The sequence below is a fragment of the Vicugna pacos genome, chromosome 18 (genome assembly GCF_048564905.1).
Source record: "Vicugna pacos chromosome 18, VicPac4, whole genome shotgun sequence".
Classification (NCBI taxonomy): domain Eukaryota; kingdom Metazoa; phylum Chordata; class Mammalia; order Artiodactyla; family Camelidae; genus Vicugna; species Vicugna pacos.
In genome coordinates this window covers 41,119,749-41,140,159 of record NC_133004.1, presented here as the reverse complement: position 1 = coordinate 41,140,159, position 20,411 = coordinate 41,119,749, and the positions used below count along the sequence as shown (strand labels likewise).

General features: G+C 56.8%; 2 protein-coding genes across 7 annotated transcripts; one reads left to right on the top strand and one right to left on the bottom strand.

Moving 5' to 3' along the window:
- Window positions 1-18: 18 nt before the first annotated feature.
- LRCH4 (leucine rich repeats and calponin homology domain containing 4) lies at window positions 19-11,147 on the bottom strand. 3 transcript variants are annotated; one of them, XM_072943200.1, is made up of 19 exons: window positions 11,088-11,147; window positions 10,575-10,985; window positions 6,917-7,061; window positions 6,633-6,759; window positions 6,359-6,464; window positions 4,453-4,589; window positions 4,190-4,305; window positions 3,950-4,049; window positions 3,629-3,719; window positions 3,455-3,531; window positions 3,278-3,339; window positions 3,038-3,169; window positions 2,854-2,922; window positions 2,651-2,760; window positions 2,462-2,545; window positions 2,158-2,243; window positions 1,858-1,995; window positions 1,687-1,764; window positions 19-403 (listed from the first exon to the last, which is right to left on the bottom strand). In XM_072943200.1, exons 2-19 carry the CDS (start codon window positions 10,792-10,794, stop codon window positions 299-301), a joined length of 1,983 nt encoding a protein of 660 aa, XP_072799301.1. In that variant the 5' UTR covers window positions 10,795-10,985; window positions 11,088-11,147; the 3' UTR covers window positions 19-298. The 3 variants fall into 3 exon arrangements, with proteins under 3 accessions (XP_072799301.1, XP_072799299.1, XP_072799300.1); XM_072943198.1 differs by lacking the exon at window positions 19-403 and adding an exon at window positions 759-1,382 and having other exon boundaries at window positions 2,651-2,757; XM_072943199.1 differs by lacking the exon at window positions 19-403 and adding an exon at window positions 759-1,382 and having other exon boundaries at window positions 11,088-11,145.
- Window positions 9,881-20,329, top strand: FBXO24 (F-box protein 24). Of its 4 annotated transcripts, XM_072943204.1 has the most exons (11): window positions 9,881-10,276; window positions 12,715-12,761; window positions 13,508-13,606; window positions 13,695-13,878; window positions 14,839-15,077; window positions 15,316-15,550; window positions 16,217-16,375; window positions 16,638-16,759; window positions 17,017-17,148; window positions 19,220-19,390; window positions 19,712-20,329. In XM_072943204.1, the coding sequence occupies exons 1-11, from the start codon at window positions 10,264-10,266 to the stop codon at window positions 20,072-20,074; spliced, it is 1,764 nt and encodes a 587-aa protein (XP_072799305.1). In that variant the 5' UTR covers window positions 9,881-10,263; the 3' UTR covers window positions 20,075-20,329. The 4 variants fall into 4 exon arrangements, with proteins under 4 accessions (XP_072799305.1, XP_072799303.1, XP_072799302.1 ...); XM_072943202.1 differs by lacking the exons at window positions 9,881-10,276; window positions 12,715-12,761 and adding an exon at window positions 12,959-13,194; XM_072943201.1 differs by lacking the exons at window positions 9,881-10,276; window positions 12,715-12,761 and adding an exon at window positions 12,959-13,263.
- The last annotated feature ends 82 nt before the right edge of the window (window positions 20,330-20,411 follow it).

Genomic DNA, 20,411 nt, shown 5'->3' with positions numbered 1-20,411 from the left:
CAGACACACACACACCTAAGGGGCAACCTAGAGGGCTTCTGGCTTCTCTTTATTGCACTTGACACAAGATCCAGCGACCCGCTTTCCATCCCAGACCCTGGGCCGCACGCAGAGGCGGCCACGCGCCTTGCTGGGCCAGCCAGCTTCCAAGCTCTCAGGTAGTGAGGTGCCCGAGGAACAGGGCCAGGCCCGAGGCCGCCCTCACCAGTCCTCGCTAGAGAGCAGAGCCCAGGCGCGTCTGTCTTCTCTGTTCCTGGGGTCCCGACTGGGTCGGGGCCCTGCGCCCCGACCTCAACCCCTAAGGCCGTTCCAGCAGCGCATGGACGACAGCAGCGATGTATGGGAGGCCCCTGCCTGGGGCCCCCTCCTCTTCCAGTATGTGGTGGGGCTGGCACAGGGACTCCTGGGGGGAGGGGCCCAGGTTAAGTTCCCCTTGTCACCACCTCCTGTCAGCTGTAGGCTGGGAGACACCCAAAGGGAGTCTGCGCAAAGGGGGTTGATGAGATGTAGGGGGCAACGGTCAGGGGCACCCTGGACATGGCTGGGGGATAATGAGATGCAAGGAAGCTGCCAGCAGATAACAGAAGGGAGACAACACAGGGGGCCCACACTCGGGTAAGAAGAGACCTGTCATTTCCAGAGGAAAATTCTGGAGTAGGCAGGCTGGCACACGGAGTCCAAGGGACACAGCCAGGGCTGGGCCCGGGCACAGTAGGAGCAGGTGCAAACACACACACACACACACACACACAAGTGGCCACAGTCTGTACAATTTATACAAGAGACAGGGCCCCAGCCTGGGCCCCAGCATCTCCTACAAATATAGAGTTCTCTCTACAAAATATAGATAATTTAGCCCCCCATAGCAGCTGGGGGGGTGCAAGGAGGAAGGTTAAGATCCACCCTCTGGGGAAGCAGAGGGCAGGGCAGAGAGAGGGCTTGAAGGCACCATCAGCACTGAGAGGGGAGGGACAGGGGGCGGGGCTACAGGAGGGGACCAGAGGCTGGGGGCCCAGGGTCTGGGAGCACCAGAGTGGGGCCTCTGGGGTCAGTGTTTATGATGGGAGGGCATTCACTAGTGTCTTTGGTAGGGGCTGAAGGCACCACCGGGGGGGATGGGGGTTGCACAGGAGTCTTATAAATAGAAATAGGGCGAAGGGGTGGGGAGGGGGTGACTTCAGGTCCTAGGAACCCAGGAGTCGAGTGTAGACGACACAGAGCAGCAGCATGAAGACCACGTAGAAGAGGATGAAGCCGCCCAGACCAGAAGGGGGCCAGAGGGGTGGGGGGGGCCTGCCCCCCACCCGCTTCACAGCCTCCAGGGTGGTCCAGAGCCCCTGGGTGGTGCCCTGGAGGAGATCCGAGGGCGAGCACAGGTCAGCCTGGGAAGGGAGAGTAGGACAGATGGACAAGGACAAAGGAGAGACGTCAGCAGCAGCAGCAGCAGCAGCAGCAGCAGCAAGACAATCCCTCCCACCCCTTGACCTCAGGTGCCAGGGCCAGAGCCATGCCAGCATGCAGAGTGCAGGGAAGGGAGGCGTGCAGGACGGGCTGGCGGATGTGCTTCCTTCTGGGGAGCAGACACCCCCGTGAATGGAACCCTGCCATCCATGCAGAGTGCTAGGCTGAGCCCAGGACACTGCATCCCAGAGACCAGCCCCAGGCTCCTGAGAACACACCGCATACCTCAGGCACCCCCATTTTTCGACAGGCTTCTAAGAAACTCTCCACATTCTTCCTCGACTTGAGGGCACTGAGTTTTGGCTGGGGGTGGGTAAGAAAGGACAGAGAGTTAAGGGAGAGGCCACAGGAGTTCCCTGTCCCAACCCCTACTTCCTGCCCCGGGCCCCAACTGACCACAGCAGGTGAGGGCACGTGAATGAAGGGCACGGAGCGGGGCCGCAGCTGGTTGGCCAGCTGACAGAGGATGACCCCATTGGCTAGAGCCTCTGCCAGGTCCTCGGGCAGGGGCCGCTGCAGCTGTGACTCAAGGACCTGGGAGGCAGGGGAAGGATGGGGGAAGGCAGGGTCAGCAGGGAACTCCCGCCTGCCCCTTCTATCTTCAGTGGAAACACCGCGGTGGGCAAAGAGGATGCTGAGAGAGGCCAGGAAACTCAAGGCACCCAGACCCCACCTTGCGGATACCACCTCTCATACCTGGCGTAATTGAGCCATCACCTCCTTTTCATCCAAAAGCTGGGGAGATCGCCGAGGTCTCAAGACAGAGTCTGGTGAGGAAGGGCCTGGAGAAAAAGGAGAGCGTGGGGCTGTCTCCACTATCCACCATCGACTTCACAGCCGGGTTGCAGTGTCTGGCACCCACATCTCCTGCCTCTGTGTGAGATTTTCCACACAAAGGGACAATTGACCAGAGAACTCCCAGGCCAGTAGGGGTAACCGTAGCCCAGGGGTTAGTGCTGCATGAGCAGTGGGTTAGTACTGGGGAGGGGGGAAGACCCACCTGAGCCACTCTGAGAAGAAGATCGGAAGAGGAAGCTGTTTGGTCTCTGAATGGAGCCGAGCGGCCGGGGAGCAGGTGCTGTTGCTGGGGGCCAGGGGACAGGTGCAGGTAAGAGAAACATCCCCTCAGTGTCCTACTCCTCCTTCAGGCAACCAGGCACCCATCCTTTTCCCAAAGCCCCTGTCCCACCTGGTCCAGCTATGGGAGGGGGCTCCTGAGAGGCAGAGGCAGCGGTGGGGGTGGGGGCTCCCTGCACCCCTGAAGCTCCCAGCGGGGTGGCATTGGACTTAGGCGTGCTGCTGTGGAGAAACAGAAAGGGAATTTGAGGGGGAGGTCTGGGGAGGGCGTGTAGGGAGAGGACTGAGGGAGGTGGAGTCCAGGACCGCACATACTTGTAGGTGGCCTGCGTGGATGAGGCAGCAGCACCCCCACCAGAAGCCCTGACTCCCACCTTCAGAAAACTAGAAAATGAAGGAGATGTGGGTCAGCAGTGCCACGCAAGGGCCCTGCCAACCCCGAGAGGCAGAGCAGCTCAGTGCCCGGGCCCACCGCCCAGCAGGCGCCCTGTGCCCACACCTGTCCCTCCTGGGTGCCCCCCCAACTCCACTCTGCTGCTGCTGCTGCTGCTGCTGCTGTCGCCGCTCGCGCTCCTGCCACAACTGCAAGGTGTCTGGGCGCCGCCGCTCCTCCCCTGCCGGCTCCTCTCGCCTGAGGGGAAAAGGTGGGACGGGAGGTAGAGCCGGGGGCAGGGGAGAGGAGAGAGGGGCAGGGTGATGGAGTAAAGGGAGGAGTTGCCAGCCCAGGTGGCTCTGGTACCTGCTGCTCAGTGCCCTCTCCCTGTCCCCAGCCACAGGGCTTGGTTCTGGTGGCCGCTGCTCCTGAAGAAATAACAGCAGAGGGGCTGAGCAGGGGACTGCTCCCCAAGCCGGGGCAGGCCCCCTCTCTCCAGCTCTCTCCTGGAGGTTGGATGCAAGGCGGGGGCTGGCCCCTCACCTCGCCAGCACCTTGCTCCTCATCCTCCCCAGGGACATGGCTGTCAATGAAGTCGATCTGCTCAGGGTCACCATCAGCTGGAAAGAGCAGGGCACATCAGCGAGCAGATAGGATGGGGGCACTCAGGCCCTCATCCATTCCCCCCAGCCCCTGGTCTGCCACCCAGCTACTCACCAGAACCATCCTCCCTCCGCTCCCTGGGTCCCCGAGGCTCCCGGGCCAGCTCGGAGATTCGGAAGGACAACTCCGAAAATTCATCTGTTGACTGTAAATGCAGAGATGCAGAGATGGGAGACAGCCTCTCTGGAACTCATGGGGTCCAGAGCCTCAGGCTCTGCTGCTGAGCCAGCCCTTCCCTGAGATACTTGGGCAAGGGAAGGAGAGGACAGCTCTGGCCACCAGCTATCACTCTGAGATTGACAGGCAAAGGGTCCTGGCTCAAAGGCTCTCCCTGGGGCTGAGATCCACAGTGTCCCTTGGAAAGGAGGCCCTTACCTCATTTCCAGACCACCTCTTGCTGCCACTGTCAACGCTGTGGAAGCCTGAGTCCAGCCCACCATCGTACCGACGTCCTGGAAACAAGTCCTCGGCTGGACTGGGGCCAGCCAGGGAGAGCTGGTCAGTCCTATTCCGGGCATCAACCCCTTCACGCTCCCCCTGGAAACCATGGGGTCCCTGGTGCCAGGAAGTGGTTTAAGTATCTGGGGGCCTCCTTCCTTCCCACTTGGAACTTACCAGGGACTGAAACTCGGGGGACGGGATGGGGCCAGGTCCCCCAGTGTAGACCCCCCTCGCCGCCCAGCCTCTGTTGACAAATACTTGAAGATGTGAAGTTTCCCTTTCAGGCAGATCTAGGTGTGGAGGTGCATGGGGGTAATTAGTTAGGGGAAGGGAGGGGGGCTCCCTAGATCCTGCTTGACTACCAAAGGGACCCATGCCCCCAACTCTTGCCTGTCCTCAGCCATGTCCCTGCAGCCCAGCCCAGGACCACCCCTCACCTGGGCAGGTGGGCTTTGCAGGGGGTTGCTGTCCAACAGAATGACCTGCAGGTGCCTGAGGCGGCAGAAGGAGACCGGGATGCGGGAGACACGGTTACAGGAGAAATCCAGGCGGACAAGAGGAAGGTCCCCCAGCTCTGGGGGTGGGTGAGGGAAGAGTCAGGAGCATGCCAGGGGTGGGGCCTTGTACTCACTTCCTCTGCCCTCTGCTCTGACCACCCAGTCACGCCTGGGTCCACCAAGCTGTGGGCACTTCCCAGGAACCACCTCCCTGCTCCTCTTCCTGTTCAAATCGACTTCAACTGCTTCCCTCTTCCTCTCCTCTCTGCCCACTCCACACTGCAACTGCTCCTTCCTTCTCAGGTGACTGTCACAGGGCCCAGACCAAGCTGCGACACTGAGCTGCTCAAAAGCCTTCCAGGATGTGCAGCCGGGGCTGCTGCAGGTGAGCAGCTGTGCCCTGCACAAAGGCACAGGCAGGAGGGGGCTGCGACGCCACTGCACTTCACTAGCCAAGCCCTGGCCCACCCACAGGCCAGGGTGCCCCCCTCCGCTTCTTAAAGAGGCCCCATTGGATTAGTGGTGGCCCAAGACATGGAATAAGAATAAAAATCGCCATTCTCTGTTCAAGCACCACTCCCTGGTTAAGGAGGGCATGATCTGGCTCAGCCCAAGTTTCCCACCTCACCAGCAACCCTCATACCACATCAGACAACCCTCCAGCCCCTGGGCTTCTGGGCCTCTCCACACGCTGTTTGCTCAGCTGGGATAGCGCCATTTTCCTGTCCATTGCATCTTTTAAGGTTCAGCTTAAGTGTCACCTCCTCTATGAAATCTTTCCAGACACTAGGTTGGAATTCATTGCTCCTTCCTCTGTGTCCCCAGGGCTTTTTGCTGGGATCTCTTTTATGGCCTAGAGAGCCCTGATCAAATGCTTATTTGTACCCCCACTGACTTAGAAGGACACAGGGCCAGCTAGGAGTAGGGGGAGCCCAGAGAAACGGACGACCACCTGACTCCCCCTTCTCGTTCTTCAAAACCGAGGTTAGCATGGCCGGTTCTTCCCACCCAGCCCTGGCTTGCCTTTCTAACCACATCTGTGCTGGACCCTCCCACCTCCATGCTTTGCACACAGGGTTCCTTATGCCTGGGTTGCAGAAGGATGGAGAACTCTACTTCAGAGGTCAGCTCCTGCTGCGCTGCTGGGGTAAGGTCTTCCTCAGGGTCCCCAAGCACAGCCGTGTGCCGCCCTCTAGCTCCCGTGGCTCTTTAAGTATCCCATTCTAGCATCTTCCTCTGCTTGTCTCTCCCCATCAAGCCATTAAATCTTAAGGGTTGGCCCCAGATCCGAGTCACATCACTCACATCTATCTGGTCCCCACCTACAATACTGGAAACACACACATCGCTGACTGAAAGGAAGGTGTGCCTGCTTTGCAGCAGAGGCTGTCAAATGTCAGGGAGCATCACAATTAGCTCGTTAACATGGGGCTGCCTGGGCTCCAGCACACAGCCTGACTCAGAATCTCTGGGGAGGCAGCACAGGGCCTCACCTGACTCGGGTTCTGAGAGCTCCTGCTGGAGTGAGTGGTGACACTGGGTGACCTGAAGGCCCCTTCCGACTGCGAGATTCTACAGGGTGCTCTGCCCTCACCCGCTCCACTTCCTGTGCTTTTCCCCATGTTTGTCAAGTACGGCTAGTAGCCCATGCCTTGCTGGCCTCAGAGAGTTGCTGGTCAAGAGCAAGTAAAATAATCTAGAGTGTCTGACACATTGTAAAACCCTGGCAACTGAGGCATTATTTTTCCTTGAAGATTCCTTGTCTGTGACTTCTCCGAGCTAGTCACACACACACACACACACACACACACACACACACACGCCCTCTAGTTCTTCATTTCCTCACCATCAGGCAGCGTGCTAAGCTGGTTCCTCCGAACATTCAGATCCCTCAGGGAAGAGAGGCCGCACAGCTCTGCGGGTAGGGACTGCAACTCATTGCTGCTCACGTCCTGGGATGAGGAGAGAAGCAGGGAAGGAACCACAAGACCAGGAGCATCAGAAGCGGCCTCCTGAACCCAGCCACCTCTTTGGTCTCGGCCTTTCCCTGACTCCCCCACCAAAAGCTCCCTAGCACCTGGCTCATCAGTACCCGCTCCCGCCCTGCTCCTCATCCTCACAAGCTGTCGCAGGCTTCCCAGGGCGCCAATGTCAGGAGGCAGGGCTCCCAGTTTGTTGTTGCTGACAATGAGCACGCGCAGGGGCAGCTGGCAGATGTAGGGGGGCAGCGATGACAGCTGGTTTCGGCTGTGGGAAGGAGGAAGGAGGTGGGCTCACTCCCCGGGCACGGCATCCCAGTGTTGCCCTCCTTTCAGGGTCACCGGGGAGGTCACTCAGGGTACTGTGCGGGGTACTTGGGGCCCAGAAGGACAAGCCCCACCCTCCCCTGGCCCTGCCTCCCTACCTGAGGTTGAGGTAGGTGAGAGCAGTGAGATTCCCCAAGGCTGGGTTCAGGCATCTCAGACAATTGTGGTAGAGGCTCAGGCCCTCCAGGGACACCAGCTGGCACGCTGCCTCTGGCACCTCGGGGAACCGGTTCCTGGACAGGTCTAGGGGAATCAGGTGGCAGCGGAGAGCTTGCATAGGCCCAGCCCTGGACAGGAGGACCTTGAACTTCCCCAGTGCCAGCTGCCCAGCCCTCTACCTCCCCAGCAGACCTATAAACCTGGACTCCCTAGAGCAAGAAGAAAGCCTTCTGTAAACTGGAGCACATTCCAAGTATGACCAGAATGGCAAAGGGAAGGCAAAGGCCTTGGGGTCACTGGACTGGAGAATCCCAGACGTGGGGGGACGAGTCATGAACACCACCTTCAAACACACAAGTGAAGGGCTATTCTGCAAGGGAGGCTAGATTCTACAACTCTTTCTCCTGTTCTTCTGTGATGCCTGGAGAGGTGGGAGGCAAAGGTCATAGGAAAGGGTTGGCACTCCAAAGAAACCAGGAAGGTGATGGGCTGGGAGGCCCAAGGTAAAAATACGGACAACTTCTGGAGGGGACGACCGAGAAAGCCCATCCCTCCTAGGGCCCTGTCTCCCAATCTCAACCTACTTTCAACCCAGGGAGAAACCAAGGGTCATTATAGCCTGACTCTAGAGACCTGACACCGCATAGTGGTTCTTTACCAACTCCAGAGATCAGCAAGCCAGCTCCAGGGGACTGTGTAAGTTACAGATTCCCAAAGACCAGGAGGGAAAGGTAAGCTGACCACGCTGGAGGTGGGAGTGAGAGTCCTCAGGCCCCTCCCACACGGGCACTCTTCTTCAGGGCTGGTCTCCGTCCCACCCTCCTGCAGCGTGCAGCACCACCAGCCCTCCTCTACTTCCTCTCTCACTGACCCAGACTTCAGACCAGCCCCTCGGCCTGGGTCTCAGGCATGGGCGAGGAGTGGAGAGGGAGGGAAGGAGGCCAGAGTCTATCGCCATCCCTTTATCTCAAGTGGTGGCTTGCTATACCCATGCAAGGAGTCGGCCGTAGGGTTCCTGCCAGTCTGGAGGCACTGCTTAGACCTCTCCAAGCCTGGGTTTCTGTTTCCTCTGCTCAGCCTGCATTGGGAGGGGCCTGGGGGCTGCTAGGGGAAGTCCCAGGCCACAGCACTTGGGTGAGTTTCTGAGAGGGCCCCCCCAGGGAGGGGCAAGCAAAAGCTGAGGTGGGAGGACTGGGGTATATACCCCAAGGAAATGAGTCTTGTGACAGGAAATGAAGTAGAAACAATCTGTCAGGTTCTGGCTCTGGTGAGCCCTGTGTGTACCAGGGCAGGTGACTGGAGCCTGACGCCCCAAGAATCCTCCTCTCCCTCTCTGCTCCACCCCTGGTGGGCACCAACAGGAGACCTGTCACAGGAGAAGACAGTTCCGGAGGCCGTGGGAGGATCCGAGGCAGGGGCCGTCCTCCCACCCTCACCCTCCACCTGCCTGCCTTCTCTGCAGCCACAAGTGTGTGCGCACGGGCACGCGCGTGGAGGAAGAGGGTGGAGAGTAAGTTCCGATGGGGCAAGCGGGGGGCAAAAGCTAGGAGCGGAAGGGAGCCCGGGCTGGAGGAGGCAGCGCACAGGAGGCACAGGATGTGGTCTGTGAGAGAAGGAGCTGCACTTCTCTTTTGTGAGAGCAGCCCCTCCCCCCGTCAGGATTCGTCCTACTATCAGGGCCCGAGGAATAAGTCCAAGGGACATCAGGGACCTGCGCCACAGAAACCGTGCAAGGAAGGCGCTCGTTGGGAAAGAGCTGGGAAAGCAGGAGGGGAGGGTTCCAAATGACTGGGGCAGCAGAGCGTTGGAGCTTTGAGTCTGTCCGGGGGAAGGGCAAGGAGGTGTGGGGAGCAGGGTACGGGCCACACTGACTGGGTTCCTGTCACTTCCCCTTTCCACCCCAAGCTGTAAGCACCCTGCTTTGGGAGAGGGGACAGAGGAGAGCGTTCTGGGTCAGATAGACCCACCGGCCTAGAGCCTGGGCCCTGAAAGTACTGAGGACTCCTCGGTGGAGAGCAGGGCAGAGAGGGGTTCTCAGGAAGCTAGGATTGTCCTGCTTCCCCCCACAAGCTTGCTCACGGAGAACCGGCTGCACCCTGAGCCGGAATGCTGAGGGAGGAGGCGGGAGAGGGTAGGAGCTGGGAGGGGCCCTGGAGTTCTCGGTAGTTTTCCCCAGGAGTCCACTCACAGAGAAAGACAGAGCCCTAAGGAGAACAACATTTGGTCTTTGTCAAAAAACAAGCAAGGGGGAGGGGAAAGGGAACAGACGGCGAGTGTCACACAGCTGCTGAGGTCAATCTGGAGCTAGGGGGTTAGGCGGCTGGGGGAAACTAGGAGGGACAGGAGTGGCTCCTGGGGCTCACCGATTCCCTAAACTCACTGGCTATAGTGTGGGCAAGTTAGTTTACCTAGCAACCCAAGACAAGTGGAGCGGTTAACTGGTTCTCCCCAGATTAGTAGAGGAAAGAGAATGTGGCGGTGCCCACAAGGGTGTCTGCGGGTGGGCAGGCTCCTGCTAGGGGAGAAATGCAGTCCCAGGGTAATGTCATCAGGGGGACACACTCTCATCCAGCCCCAAGTCCCACCCTGGGCTTGGCGGGGTGGAGTTTTGGGAATGCAGTCCCCCGTCCCCTCCCAATCCCCACCCCTCCAGCTGCCAACCTAAGATCAGCGGTTGCCTCCTGAGCAGCTGAGGCCTGACTCACCTGTTACAGTGGAGTCCCCTACACCCTACCATCTACAGACACCAGGGTGGATAGCGCACGATTAGAGGGTGGGGGAGTGGAAGGACAGTAGGACCGCCTCTAGCTTCCCAGTGCTCCTAGCTAGGAGATAAGATTTCCTTCCTTTCAGCAACTGCCTCAGGTCCCTCCCCTTAGGGAAAGCCGAAACTGAAATGGGAATTCTAGGGTCTCTATGAGATCATAGTCTCCGAAGTGACCTCACACACGCAAGAAGGAGGAGTCTCAGATAAAGGGGTCAAGGATAATAGGAGGAAGAGCTCACGGAGAAGAGTTGGGGGAGGTGGGAGATCTGCTTCTTTCTCACGGCCTGGCTGGGTGAAGAGTGGAGAGAGCTAGCGACCTTAGGGGGCGGGACTACAAGCAAAGGAAGCAGAAACTTGGGGTTGTCAGGGGCAAATCCATGAGAAGCGGGGGCCCGGGTATCTTGGTGGAACAGGGCAATGAGTCGGAGACGAAGTGGAGAAAGAGAAAGGAGTCATTAGAGGGGTTCTTTGGGGCTGCTTTATGGACCGATCAGAACTGAGATTGAAGAGGTCACGCAAATGAGACAACCAGGTGAGGGGCGGGACCATTCTACAGGTGCGCAGACAGGCAAATTAAGAGAAGCGGCGGGAGGAGGCTTCTCACAACGCTCCGCCAGGGATGCTGGGCGTTCCGTGCAAACGAGAAATGCGCTCATTGTCTAGCAGTTCTTAAAGTGGGGAGGGGGTGGTAGCAGACTTATGCCAGTGTCGAGAACTCCGACGGCCAGGTGAAGCGGCGGGCCAGATTCTCGGGCCCCTAGAGAAACAAGTGAAGGGGCGGTACTATGCAAATAAGGGTCCTGGCCGGGCTTGGGGCCGGGTGCACTCACCAGCCTGGGTGATGTCTGACAGGTCGTAGCTCCGGGCCGCGCCCCGGGGGAAGTACTTCAAACGTCGGTTAGACAGGTTCAGGGTCCCGGTGGCCACGGCCTCTTCTAGGGCTCGCTCTGCACTGCGGCTCCCGGGCAGACCCGGAGAGCCTGGAACGGAAGTCGTGGCCGCCGCCTCCTCACCCCCGGCGGCGAGTGGGGCCGCTACTGCCGCCGCCATCCGCTCCCGGCGGCTCCCGCTGCCTGACTGACGGGGCTGGCCGTCCCTCCCTTCCCCTCCCCCTCCTCGGAGCCGCCGTAGTCGCTTCGAGGGGGAGGAAGCGGGCTCAGGGACTCGGCGGACCAATCGCGGTTTCGAGGCTCGTCGGAACTGACTAATCAGAACCTGCCGAGAGGGTGGAGACTGCGGCGCTGGAGTGAGGCGAGAGAAGGGAGGGGGAATAGACTCGCGCGATCGCCAACTGCAGACGCTCCAGGCCGGCCCGCCCCGCGCAACCGCACCCAATCACAAACCTTGGGGCTGGAGATGGAGCCAATCAGGTCCAATCAGGAGGCGGGGACGCCGGCACGCAACTAGAAGGGATAGAGAAGAAACTCAAGCCCCGGTCCTTTTCCAACGAAGGCCAATCGCAACTCAGATACAGGCGAATGACTGTCAAAAAAGCCAGTTAGATCCTCCAAAGGGAACCTGGCCTGGCCTCTTCTCTGAGGGATGGCTCTACCTACCAGTAGCATGGGCGAGAAGGCGGCCCCTTCGCTAAGAAGGAGGCGGGTGAGCTAGAACTTTGAGACTGAGGTGAAGAATGTGACCGCGGTGCGCTGGGCCGGCTGGAAGCAGTACGGCGACTGCATTAGTGTATGCGAGCTAGACTTGTTACGGAGCGAGCAAGCTTTGAAGGCGCCAGGGAGACCGTGGGGACTGGGGGAGAGGGAGGCAAGGCGACGCCTGAGGCCACTGCACGGGGGGGTCGTTGCAGCGGCAGGAACCCGCCATTCCAGCTGCGGAGGCTGAGGACCCCATGACAGTCTCTGGAGTCCGGGCGGGCGGACAGGCGGCTTCTCAGAGACTGGAGATGCCCAGCTCAACTCCTGGAGGGAGTTTTACGGGAGATGGGGAAAGCCTCGAAAATACCGCCCGAACTGTGATGATCAGACCTGGCGGGGCCGGGCGGGGGTTAGTCTAGAGGGACCACCGCATCTAGAAGAAATCCTCCGTTTTACAAATGAGGAAACTGAGGCAGAGGGAAGTTGATGAGCTGTCAAGATCAAACAGCAAGTTACCGACAGGTCGCAGTAAAAGCCAGGCTCCCCCCTGCATCAGCTTTTGCGATGGGCATTTCTCTGTTCGCCTCCCGAGGTGAAATGGGGTGGATAAGGGGACCCAGATACAAGAGGAAGCTGCCGATACTTGTTCAGTCCGCTGAGAGATCTTAACATCCTGTTAGGTGGCAAAAAGACCTCTAATATAATATAATACACTTAATTGGTTAATAGTTGCCTAGCCACAAATAGCTGAAGGTTCTTTCCCGTAAGTCACATCTCAGATGTTGATATTCCTTAAACATGTATTGAATTATTAAAATTCCGTCATATGTATCCCAAACTAGCTGTTTACTAGTCCCCCTGAGTATGGGAGTTTGATTGGACGGTTGACAGTCTGTTAGCTAGCACAGTAAACCAATGAGTCTGTCATACTGTGGAGCTGAGGGCTGATTATCCAGGCCTGGATTTGTTGGAGTTCCTGGAAGAGCCAGCTGTTCCTTGGATGGATTGGTGAAGATCCTTTGCCCCCTACGTGGACAGACACAGCCCCAACTCCTACTGTTTCTCATCCATGTCACCCCCTGTCCCCATGAGACTACGTTAATAGCTTAGACTCTGGGAGATACCCTAAGCTTTCAGAGTAAATCTATCTCTTTCTTCCACCTTAATAGGTTGCTCTTCCTACATGCAATCATGTTATTGTCCCAAGAGAGTGGTTTGTTTTTGGATGTGTTTCATGAAACTGTAGAGTTTGTGCTCAGTTGTTTTCAGTCTCATCTGGTGCATGCTTTCAGGAGATAGATGGTCTAATTAATGGAGTCACTCTTCCCCCTCACCTGTCAAACTGAGTTTATACTTTTTTTTTTTTTTTTTTGAGTTTATAGCCTCAAGCTACAACCCCCCTGGAAGCTCTGGCCTGCTGAGGTATGAAGAATTCATCTGTTTCTCTACAGAGTTGGTGCTAAAAGGGCATCAAGTGGAAAAACCTACTACTACTCCCTGAAAGTAAAGGCCTCATCTACCAAGTTGTTCACACTTTATTTCTCCTGTCATGCATATCCCACAAGCCACTGGGTGGCTAGAACTGAGGTAGAACCAAGGAGCTGAGAGAGAAAATCCGGGGCAAGGTTGGGGAAAATAGGTCACAGTGGCTGGGCAGTGAGGTCACAGAGGTTTGTCAACCCCAGACTCCATGGGGGAGGGGCCTAGGAGGCAGAGGGGCCCCAGAGGTCCCCCAAGCCCAGGCAGGGAACATGGTGTGGGAAAGGCAGCTGGGACTGGGGCCAGGGAGCTGAGTACGAGGGGCCAAGGGGCCCGGAGAGATGAGGGCTGGAGCAGGGAGGGGGCAGTCAGGATGGTGAGGAGAAGCCGGAGACGGAAGCTGCAGAAATTCACCGGGCTGTGCGGACGGGAGGAGGGGCTCAGGGTGAGGGGTGGGGACGGCAAGGCAAGGGATGGCAGCAAGAGATCAAGGGAGGGATCATTTGAAGGAGTTGGACAAAGAACAAGGCAGACAGGGAGGGGTAACCCATGGACCTAGAGAGAAAGATGGGAGGATGTGACAGCACAGAGCCAGAAGTTAGAGCTATGAGCCCCTGAGACAGTAATTAACAGAAGGGAGAAAGAGGCATGACCCTTATGGAACCCCTATGCGCCCCCTTCTTGGGTAGGTGAAGCGCAGCTGCCCTTCATGTGGCCCAGAGCCTGGGGGTGAAGAGAAGAAGGGGAGAGGAAACCCTATTTCTGTGCAGCTGTTTCCCCCAGAGCTGGTGAGTCCTTGGCAGGAGTTGGTGTTAAGAATAAAGGACTGCGGGCCAGGCCCCCATGACCCCTGCTTTCCCCCTCCTACCCCCGCAGGTGGAGCATATCATCTCATTCCTCCCGGTCAGAGATGTAGTGGCTCTCGGCCAGACCTGCCACTACTTCCACAAAGTGTGCGATGCCGAGGGCGTATGGAGACGCATCTGTCACCGGCTCAGTCCTCGCCTTCGAGAGCAGGGATCTGGGGTCCGGCCCTGGAAGAGAGCTGCCATTCTTAACTGTATACCTTCCCCAGAACCTCTCCTCTTTGCCTCTGTTCTACCTTATTCTGGGAACCATCCTGCTCCCTAAAGTTGCCCGATGACCTCAGTATTCCCAGCCAACCTTCCAGGGCCCCTTTCTCTGCAAGAAATGTGTTAGATTTAAACATACTCCATCAAGGACTTACTCCACGTCTCTAGAACCACTCTCTGATAGACATATCACCCAGAGCCCCCACACGCATCCCTGCCAAGTCTCCCTCCATATTCAAACTCTTCCAAATCTTACCTTGAGACATCCTCCTCTTTCCAAACCTGGAGTTCTCACTTTTCTAAACCAGGATTTTTCAACCTTGTCACTATTGAAACTTTGGGCCAAATAATTCTTTGGAGGGAGGGGCTGTCCTTTGCATTGTAGGATGTTTAGCAACATCCCTGGCCTCTACCCACTAGAGGCCACTAGCACCTTCTCCATTTGTGACATGTTCCCTGAGGGACAAAAATCACCTCCAGGTTGAGAAACATGCTCTAACTCCCTCCCTTCCCAGGAAGCACCTGTCCAATAACTTTACCTCACACATCGGAGATTGAGATCCAGATAGCAGGTCCAGAGCAAGGGGTGAGGAAGGGTTCCTGGCCTTTCCCTTCATTCCTTTTCACTCCTCCTTCTGCTTTTTTGTGAATTCTGATACTTCATTTGATGTCTCTTATGCAAATTTGGACCAGAGAAGTGCCCGCTTAGAAGCATGCGTATGGCCCTGGCCTGAGGTGGGGCAAACAACTAAAGTTCAGGCATGGGGTATAATTTTGGGTATTGTCTAAGCTTCCCAAATGCCCCTTGGAAGGGGTCTGTTCCCCAGGCTTGGGGAAGGAGAGGAGCTAAAGCCCATGGGATCTGAGAACTCCAGTTGGCCCAAGTTCTGATTCATCTCCCTGCACCTTCTCAACTCCTTAAACCTCCCTCTCCTTCCCTTTTCCAGACACAAAGGGCCTGTATTTCCAGGCATTTGGGGGCCGCCGCCGCTGTCTCAGCAAGAGCGTAGCCCCCCTGCTAGCCCATGGCTACCGTCGCTTCCTGCCCACCAAGGACCACGTCTTCATTCTTGACTACGCAGGGACCCTCTTCTTCCTCAAAAATGCCCTGGTCTCCTCCACCCTTGGCCAGATCCAGTGGAAGCGGGCCTGCCGCTATGTTGTGTTGTGTCGCGGAGCCAAGGATGTGAGTATCAGGACCCTGGAAGCTGAGACCCCACCTCTCCTCCGGGAACCCAGGGCCTACACCAGTCCTGAGGTGTCCCCCTCAGGACACTCGCCCTCCCATACCAGGAACCAGAAACCAAGTCCGCATTTCCGAGCCCTGGACCCAAATATATCATCCCCCACCCGACGGTCCAGTTCCCTCAGCCTCATCCCACTACAAGTCCCTAGGTCCCAGACAACTTCATCTTCTCCTACAGTTTGCCTCGGACCCAAGATGTGACACAGTTTACCGGAAATACCTCTATGTGTTGGCCACTCGGGAGCAGCCGGGAGTGACGGGGACAACCGGCAGCCGGTCCTGCGACTGTGTGGAGGTCTACCTGCAGTCCAGTGGGCAGCGGGTCTTCAAGATGACCTTCCACCACTCCATGAACTTCAAGCAGATTGTGCTGGTCGGTCAGGAGACCCAACGGGCTCTGCTGCTTCTCACAGGTAGGGCTTAGAGCGTGGTTTGCAAACTGTTTCCTGCAGATTCTTCAGAACTTGCTGTGGGAGGTGAGGAGGGAAGCCTCTCACCAAGGGTTCTACATGCCACCTTGTCCTGCTCTCAAACCAAACAGCTCTGCTTTTGTCTGTCTCCCAGCCTAGGATTCCACATAATATTTCAAAAGTCCTGCTACAAGAAATCGTTTGGAAACCATTGTTCTAGTGAACACCTGATATTTTAAATTCTAATCTCCCCAACCTTCATGCCAGGCACTTTATACCCCAAACTACCCCCTACTTTCTGTGTTCCCTGTACTCGACGACCACATGCCCAAGCCTGAGACCTTCCAGATTTCTTAATGCTAGGCAGGACCCTAAATCCCTAGACATCACCCTTCCCGGCACTCAAGTTGGATTCCGTCACATCCAACTGCTCGGCTTTCTCTCCACTCATCTCTCACACTGAAGAACCTCCCTGATTTAGTTTTGGTGGTAAGGGATGGAGTCAAGGGAACTTCCCTTTTTCACCTCTACCCTTTTTCTTCCAACCCTACTCTGGGCCAATAAATGTTTTGTCCTGTTATGTCTTAGGGAGTTTCTTGGGAAGTTAATGCAGATATTGGAGGGTCCCCTCACCTGCACAATTGTCTACCTCCCCGCCCCCTCCCCCAGAGGAAGGAAAGATCTACTCTTTGGTAGTGAATGAAACCCAGCTGGATCAGCCACGCTCCTACACAGTTCAGCTGGCCCTGAGGAAGGTGTCCCGTTGCCTCCCTCACCTGCGTGTGGCCTGCATGGCTTCCAACCAGAGCAGTACTCTCTACATCACGGGTAAGAACCACCTCCCTTCTTCTACAGATCCCAACTGTGGACAGACCTTCCAGATACAGACACCCCTCCTATCCTTGGTCCAGCTCTGTGGTGGACCCGTAGAGCATCCTAGTAAAGAGGTGTGTTTAGGTGCCCAGACATCATATCTGGTGCATAGTGGGTGTGAGGCTCCCCAGATCTTGCATCTTTTGTCCCAGGTAGGGCCTTACCCCTAGGAAATGGGTGCCCAAAGCTGCTGAGCTGAGGGTTCCCGACCCCCCAGACCAGGGGGGAGTGTATTTTGAGGTGCATACCCCAGGGGTGTATCGTGATCTCTTTGGGACCCTTCAAGCCTTTGACCCCCTGGACCAGCAGATGCCGCTTGCTCTCTCACTGCCTGCCAAGGTAGGATCCTGGAGGGGCAGGGCAGACCAGAGGGGGTGGGGCCTTTGAGACTGCAAGGTACTGAAACTCTGAAATATGATCAGGAGTCAAATAATTGATCAGGGAGGGTCAGGGGACCCAGGGAGAGGGGTGACCTAGTGGGCAAGACCAAAAGTGATCAGCTGGCGATGGTAGGTTCGCAGTTGGGAGAGTCTGGAGCTCTGAGTTCTTCTGGAGACAACTGGATGCTCACCTCCCTTTTCAACCTTACCTCCTAGATCCTATTCTGTGCTCTTGGCTACAATCACCTTGGCCTGGTGGATGAATTTGGCCGAATCTTTATGCAGGGAAATAACAGATATGGGCAGCTGGGAACAGGGGACAAAATGGACAGAGGGGAACCCACACAGGTGAGACTGCTTCCCAGCCACTCTCATCCTTAGCCCCTTCCTTCCTCTAATTCCCTAACCCCTGGATCTCTCCACTTCTCTAGTTTCCATAGAATCCACTTCCTACTCCCCAGGAAGTTAAGCCAACCAGTACGTAATGCCTGTGCTACTGTGGCATGCCTCACCCAGGGTGGGCCCCACGAGGTGGGAGCTGTAAGTGCAGTAGGAACTGAGTGGAGTAGGGAGGTGGGCAGGGAGCAAAGTAACTAGAAGAGGTGAGATGCGAGCAGGGCCCAGTGGGTTAGATAGGATTCGGGTGGGTACCAGGAAAGGCATCCTGTGTAATGGAGATGGGGAGGAAACTTGCACATCCCTGAGACAGTGGAAAGACCGGCTTGACTAGAGCAGAGTGTGTTTTGGAAACTGGTAAATATGAGGTGATATAGGTGGCTGTGAATCTATAGACGTACAGATTTGGAAAAGAGTCATGGCAAGTTCTGGAGCAGGAGACGGCAACCCCCAGATGACCGAGAATAGATCACCCGGCCAGGGGGCACAGGAGGCCACCAGTGAGAGGCCCAGCGAGGCTGCTGAGTGACTCGAGCACCTGAGACAAGGACCTGTGTCTGGTACAGCAGCAGTGAGGACAAAAAGGAATGGATTCGTGAGGTGTTTTGAAAGAAAATGAACAGGCTCTGGAAACTGATTAGATATGAGGACAGTGACCTAGGACACAGGTGGCTGTGACAATAGATGGTATCACCAGTACACCTGTGAGTTGGAAAGGAATGCTGGTTTGAGAAAATAATGTGAATTTGGACTTTTTTTTTTTTTGCAGTGAGAGTAAAACACTAAAGTAGAAATGTCTAGCTGGATTCCAAGTTGAACGAGGCTGAAACCACAAAAGCAGAGACAGAGGAGCAAACCTGGGTGGCAGCCGCCATTGTAGGCAGAGGGACTGACAGAGTTGTCTCTGAGACAGAGACACGCCCTCAAATGCCACATCCCCAAAGCCATGCGCGCAGAAAGTTTCAAAAAGGAGGGGGTGGTTAATGGTGACAGTGATGATGTAGGAATATACTCACTGACATGGAAAGATGGTCAGGCCATATTTTTAAGTGAAAAAAAAAATCATGACATGGTTTACAGAACACAGTCCATTTTTGTTTAAAAATAGACAACTTCCGTGTGTATGGTTATACAGGCAACAGTGAGGAAGAATATCCAGCCAGACAGTAATAGTGGGTGGTGGGATTTCCAGTGATTTTTTAAATTAATTTTTGCTTGCCAATAGTTTATAACTTTATTTCTATAAAGACCATCAATTACTTATGTATGTCTTCTGAATTAAAGCGCTCACAGTCTCAGGAGAAAGCGTACAGGGGAGGCCCTGGGACTTGGCAGCTGGGAGGTCAAGTGCCTTTGGAGAGAACACATCATAGTGTAGCAGGGAGAGAAGCCAAATCACAGGAGGTTCAGGAGAGGCTGGCTGTGGTGAGAACAAGAACGTGGTCCACCTCAGACTGATCACATAGCCAGTCCTGCTGCCTAAAAGACAGGTAGGAAGCAGCAGGAATCAGATGGTAATGTTTTTCCAAAACAGGGTGGCCATTTGGAAAGATAAGACAAGTTGAAAATACTAGAGAGGGAAGGAATAAGGGGAAGGCAGATCCTTACTGGGCCCTGACCTGGAATTGCACAGCGAGCGAGAGGAAGGCTCTTCCTCCCTCGAGGCTGGAAGGCAGGATGAGAGGATGGACTGGCCCAGGCCTGCGGGGGCCCAGATGAGGGGGCAGATAGCGGGCCCTGGACTCAGGCAAGAAGCCTGTGTTCCAGGGAGCCAGGAGGAGGAACCCACAGACATGCTAGAGCTCTTGTGCTCAGGCTAGGGCTGCCGGGGAACAAAGGAGGGGGAGATAGCTGCCAGTCTGCAGTCAGATCTCTTAGGGGAGGGGTAAGTATTCTGGGTCCATCTCTTCCCTCCCCTAGTTTCCCGAGATGCTGCCCTGAGCCTTTCTGTCACCCATCTCCAACCTGGGCCCCCCAGTCCCTTGGCTTTCCCTGCTCAGGGACCCCGGCCCTGTGTCCTCAGGTACATTATCTGCAACGCCCCATCGCCCTGTGGTGTGGCCTCAACCACTCCCTGGTGCTAAGCCAGGGCTCGGACTTCAGCAAGGAGCTGTTGGGCTGTGGCTGTGGGGCCGGAGGCCGCCTCCCTGGCTGGCCTAAGGGGAGCGCCTCCTTCGTCAAGCTCCATGTCAAGGTCAGAGCAGGGTCTGCTGAGCCAGCAACCAGGGAGGGCCGGGGCCACAGAGCCAGGTGGCCCCTAGGACTGTAGTTGGGACTCCCACAGGGCCTGCTTCCCCAGCACCACCCACCTCCCAGTCCTGCCACATACCATGGCACTTGGCTCTCCCTTAGCTGACCTTGCTGGTCCTCTCAGACCTCGCACAACCTTGGGGCTCAGCCAGCCAGCTCACTTGCTGGCTCAGGGCTGGTCTGAGAGGGAGGAACACAACAGCTGGGGCTTCCTGGGAACCCCTCACTAAGGCCACACTCAGCCACGCTGCGTCTCTCCTCTAAGGTCCCTCTGTGTGCCTGCTCTCTCTGCGCGACCCGAGAGTGCCTCTACATGCTGTCCAGCCACGACATCGAGCACCATCCTGCCTACCGGGACCTCCCAGCCAGCAGGGTGGTGGGGACCCCCGAGCCCAGCCTGGGGGCCGGAGTGCCCGAGGACCCCGGAGGGGAAGCCCGGGCCTGTGAGGAGTACCTCAGCCAGATCCACAGTTGCCCCACGTTGCAGGACCGCATGGAAAAGATGAAAGAGATCGTAGGCTGGATGCCCTTGATGGCTGCGCAGAAAGATTTCTTCTGGGAGGCCCTGGACATGCTGCAGAGGGCTGCTGGAGGGGTTGGCCAAGGCCCTCCAACCCCTGAAAGCTGACCTCCCTCTCCTAGTCTCACCCCTGAAGGGGGAGTCCAGCCCTGGGCCAGGGGCTAAGGAGAGATGAAGTGGTGGCAGTGAACACTGGGGGCGGGGGGGGGCGGGGACCACATGAGGGTGGGGCCTGCTAGACATGCCAGGGTGGGCAGGGAAATGTTTTGTAAAATGTTTGGGGGGCTGCCCAGGAGGGGCCCCTGACCTGACTATCATGGACAAAAGATTTGATGGATAAATACAATAAAAGGCTGAAGCAAGGCCTGGTTTGGAACCCTGGGTCCTGGGAGGAACACAGGGCAGGAGTTGGCGGACCTGATGCCTCGCTTGGTGGACGAGGGAG

Excerpts from the sequence above, each read along its gene's own strand:
- FBXO24 (XM_072943201.1), top strand. The coding sequence starts at position 13,030 with ATGGGGGAGGGGCCTAGGAGGCAGAGGGGCCCCAGAGGTCCCCCAAGC. Across the intron at positions 15,551-16,216 it reads GGCTCTGCTGCTTCTCACAG|AGGAAGGAAAGATCTACTCT; the intron begins GTAGGGCTTAGA and ends CCCCTCCCCCAG. Across the intron at positions 19,391-19,711 it reads TCGTCAAGCTCCATGTCAAG|GTCCCTCTGTGTGCCTGCTC; the intron begins GTCAGAGCAGGG and ends CTCTCCTCTAAG.
- LRCH4 (XM_072943199.1), bottom strand. The coding sequence starts at position 10,794 with ATGGCGGCGGCAGTAGCGGCCCCACTCGCCGCCGGGGGTGAGGAGGCG. Across the intron at positions 6,465-6,632 it reads TGGGAAGCCTGCGACAGCTT|GACGTGAGCAGCAATGAGTT; the intron begins GTGAGGATGAGG and ends TCCTCATCCCAG. Across the intron at positions 3,532-3,628 it reads GCGGAGGGAGGATGGTTCTG|CTGATGGTGACCCTGAGCAG; the intron begins GTGAGTAGCTGG and ends TGCTCTTTCCAG.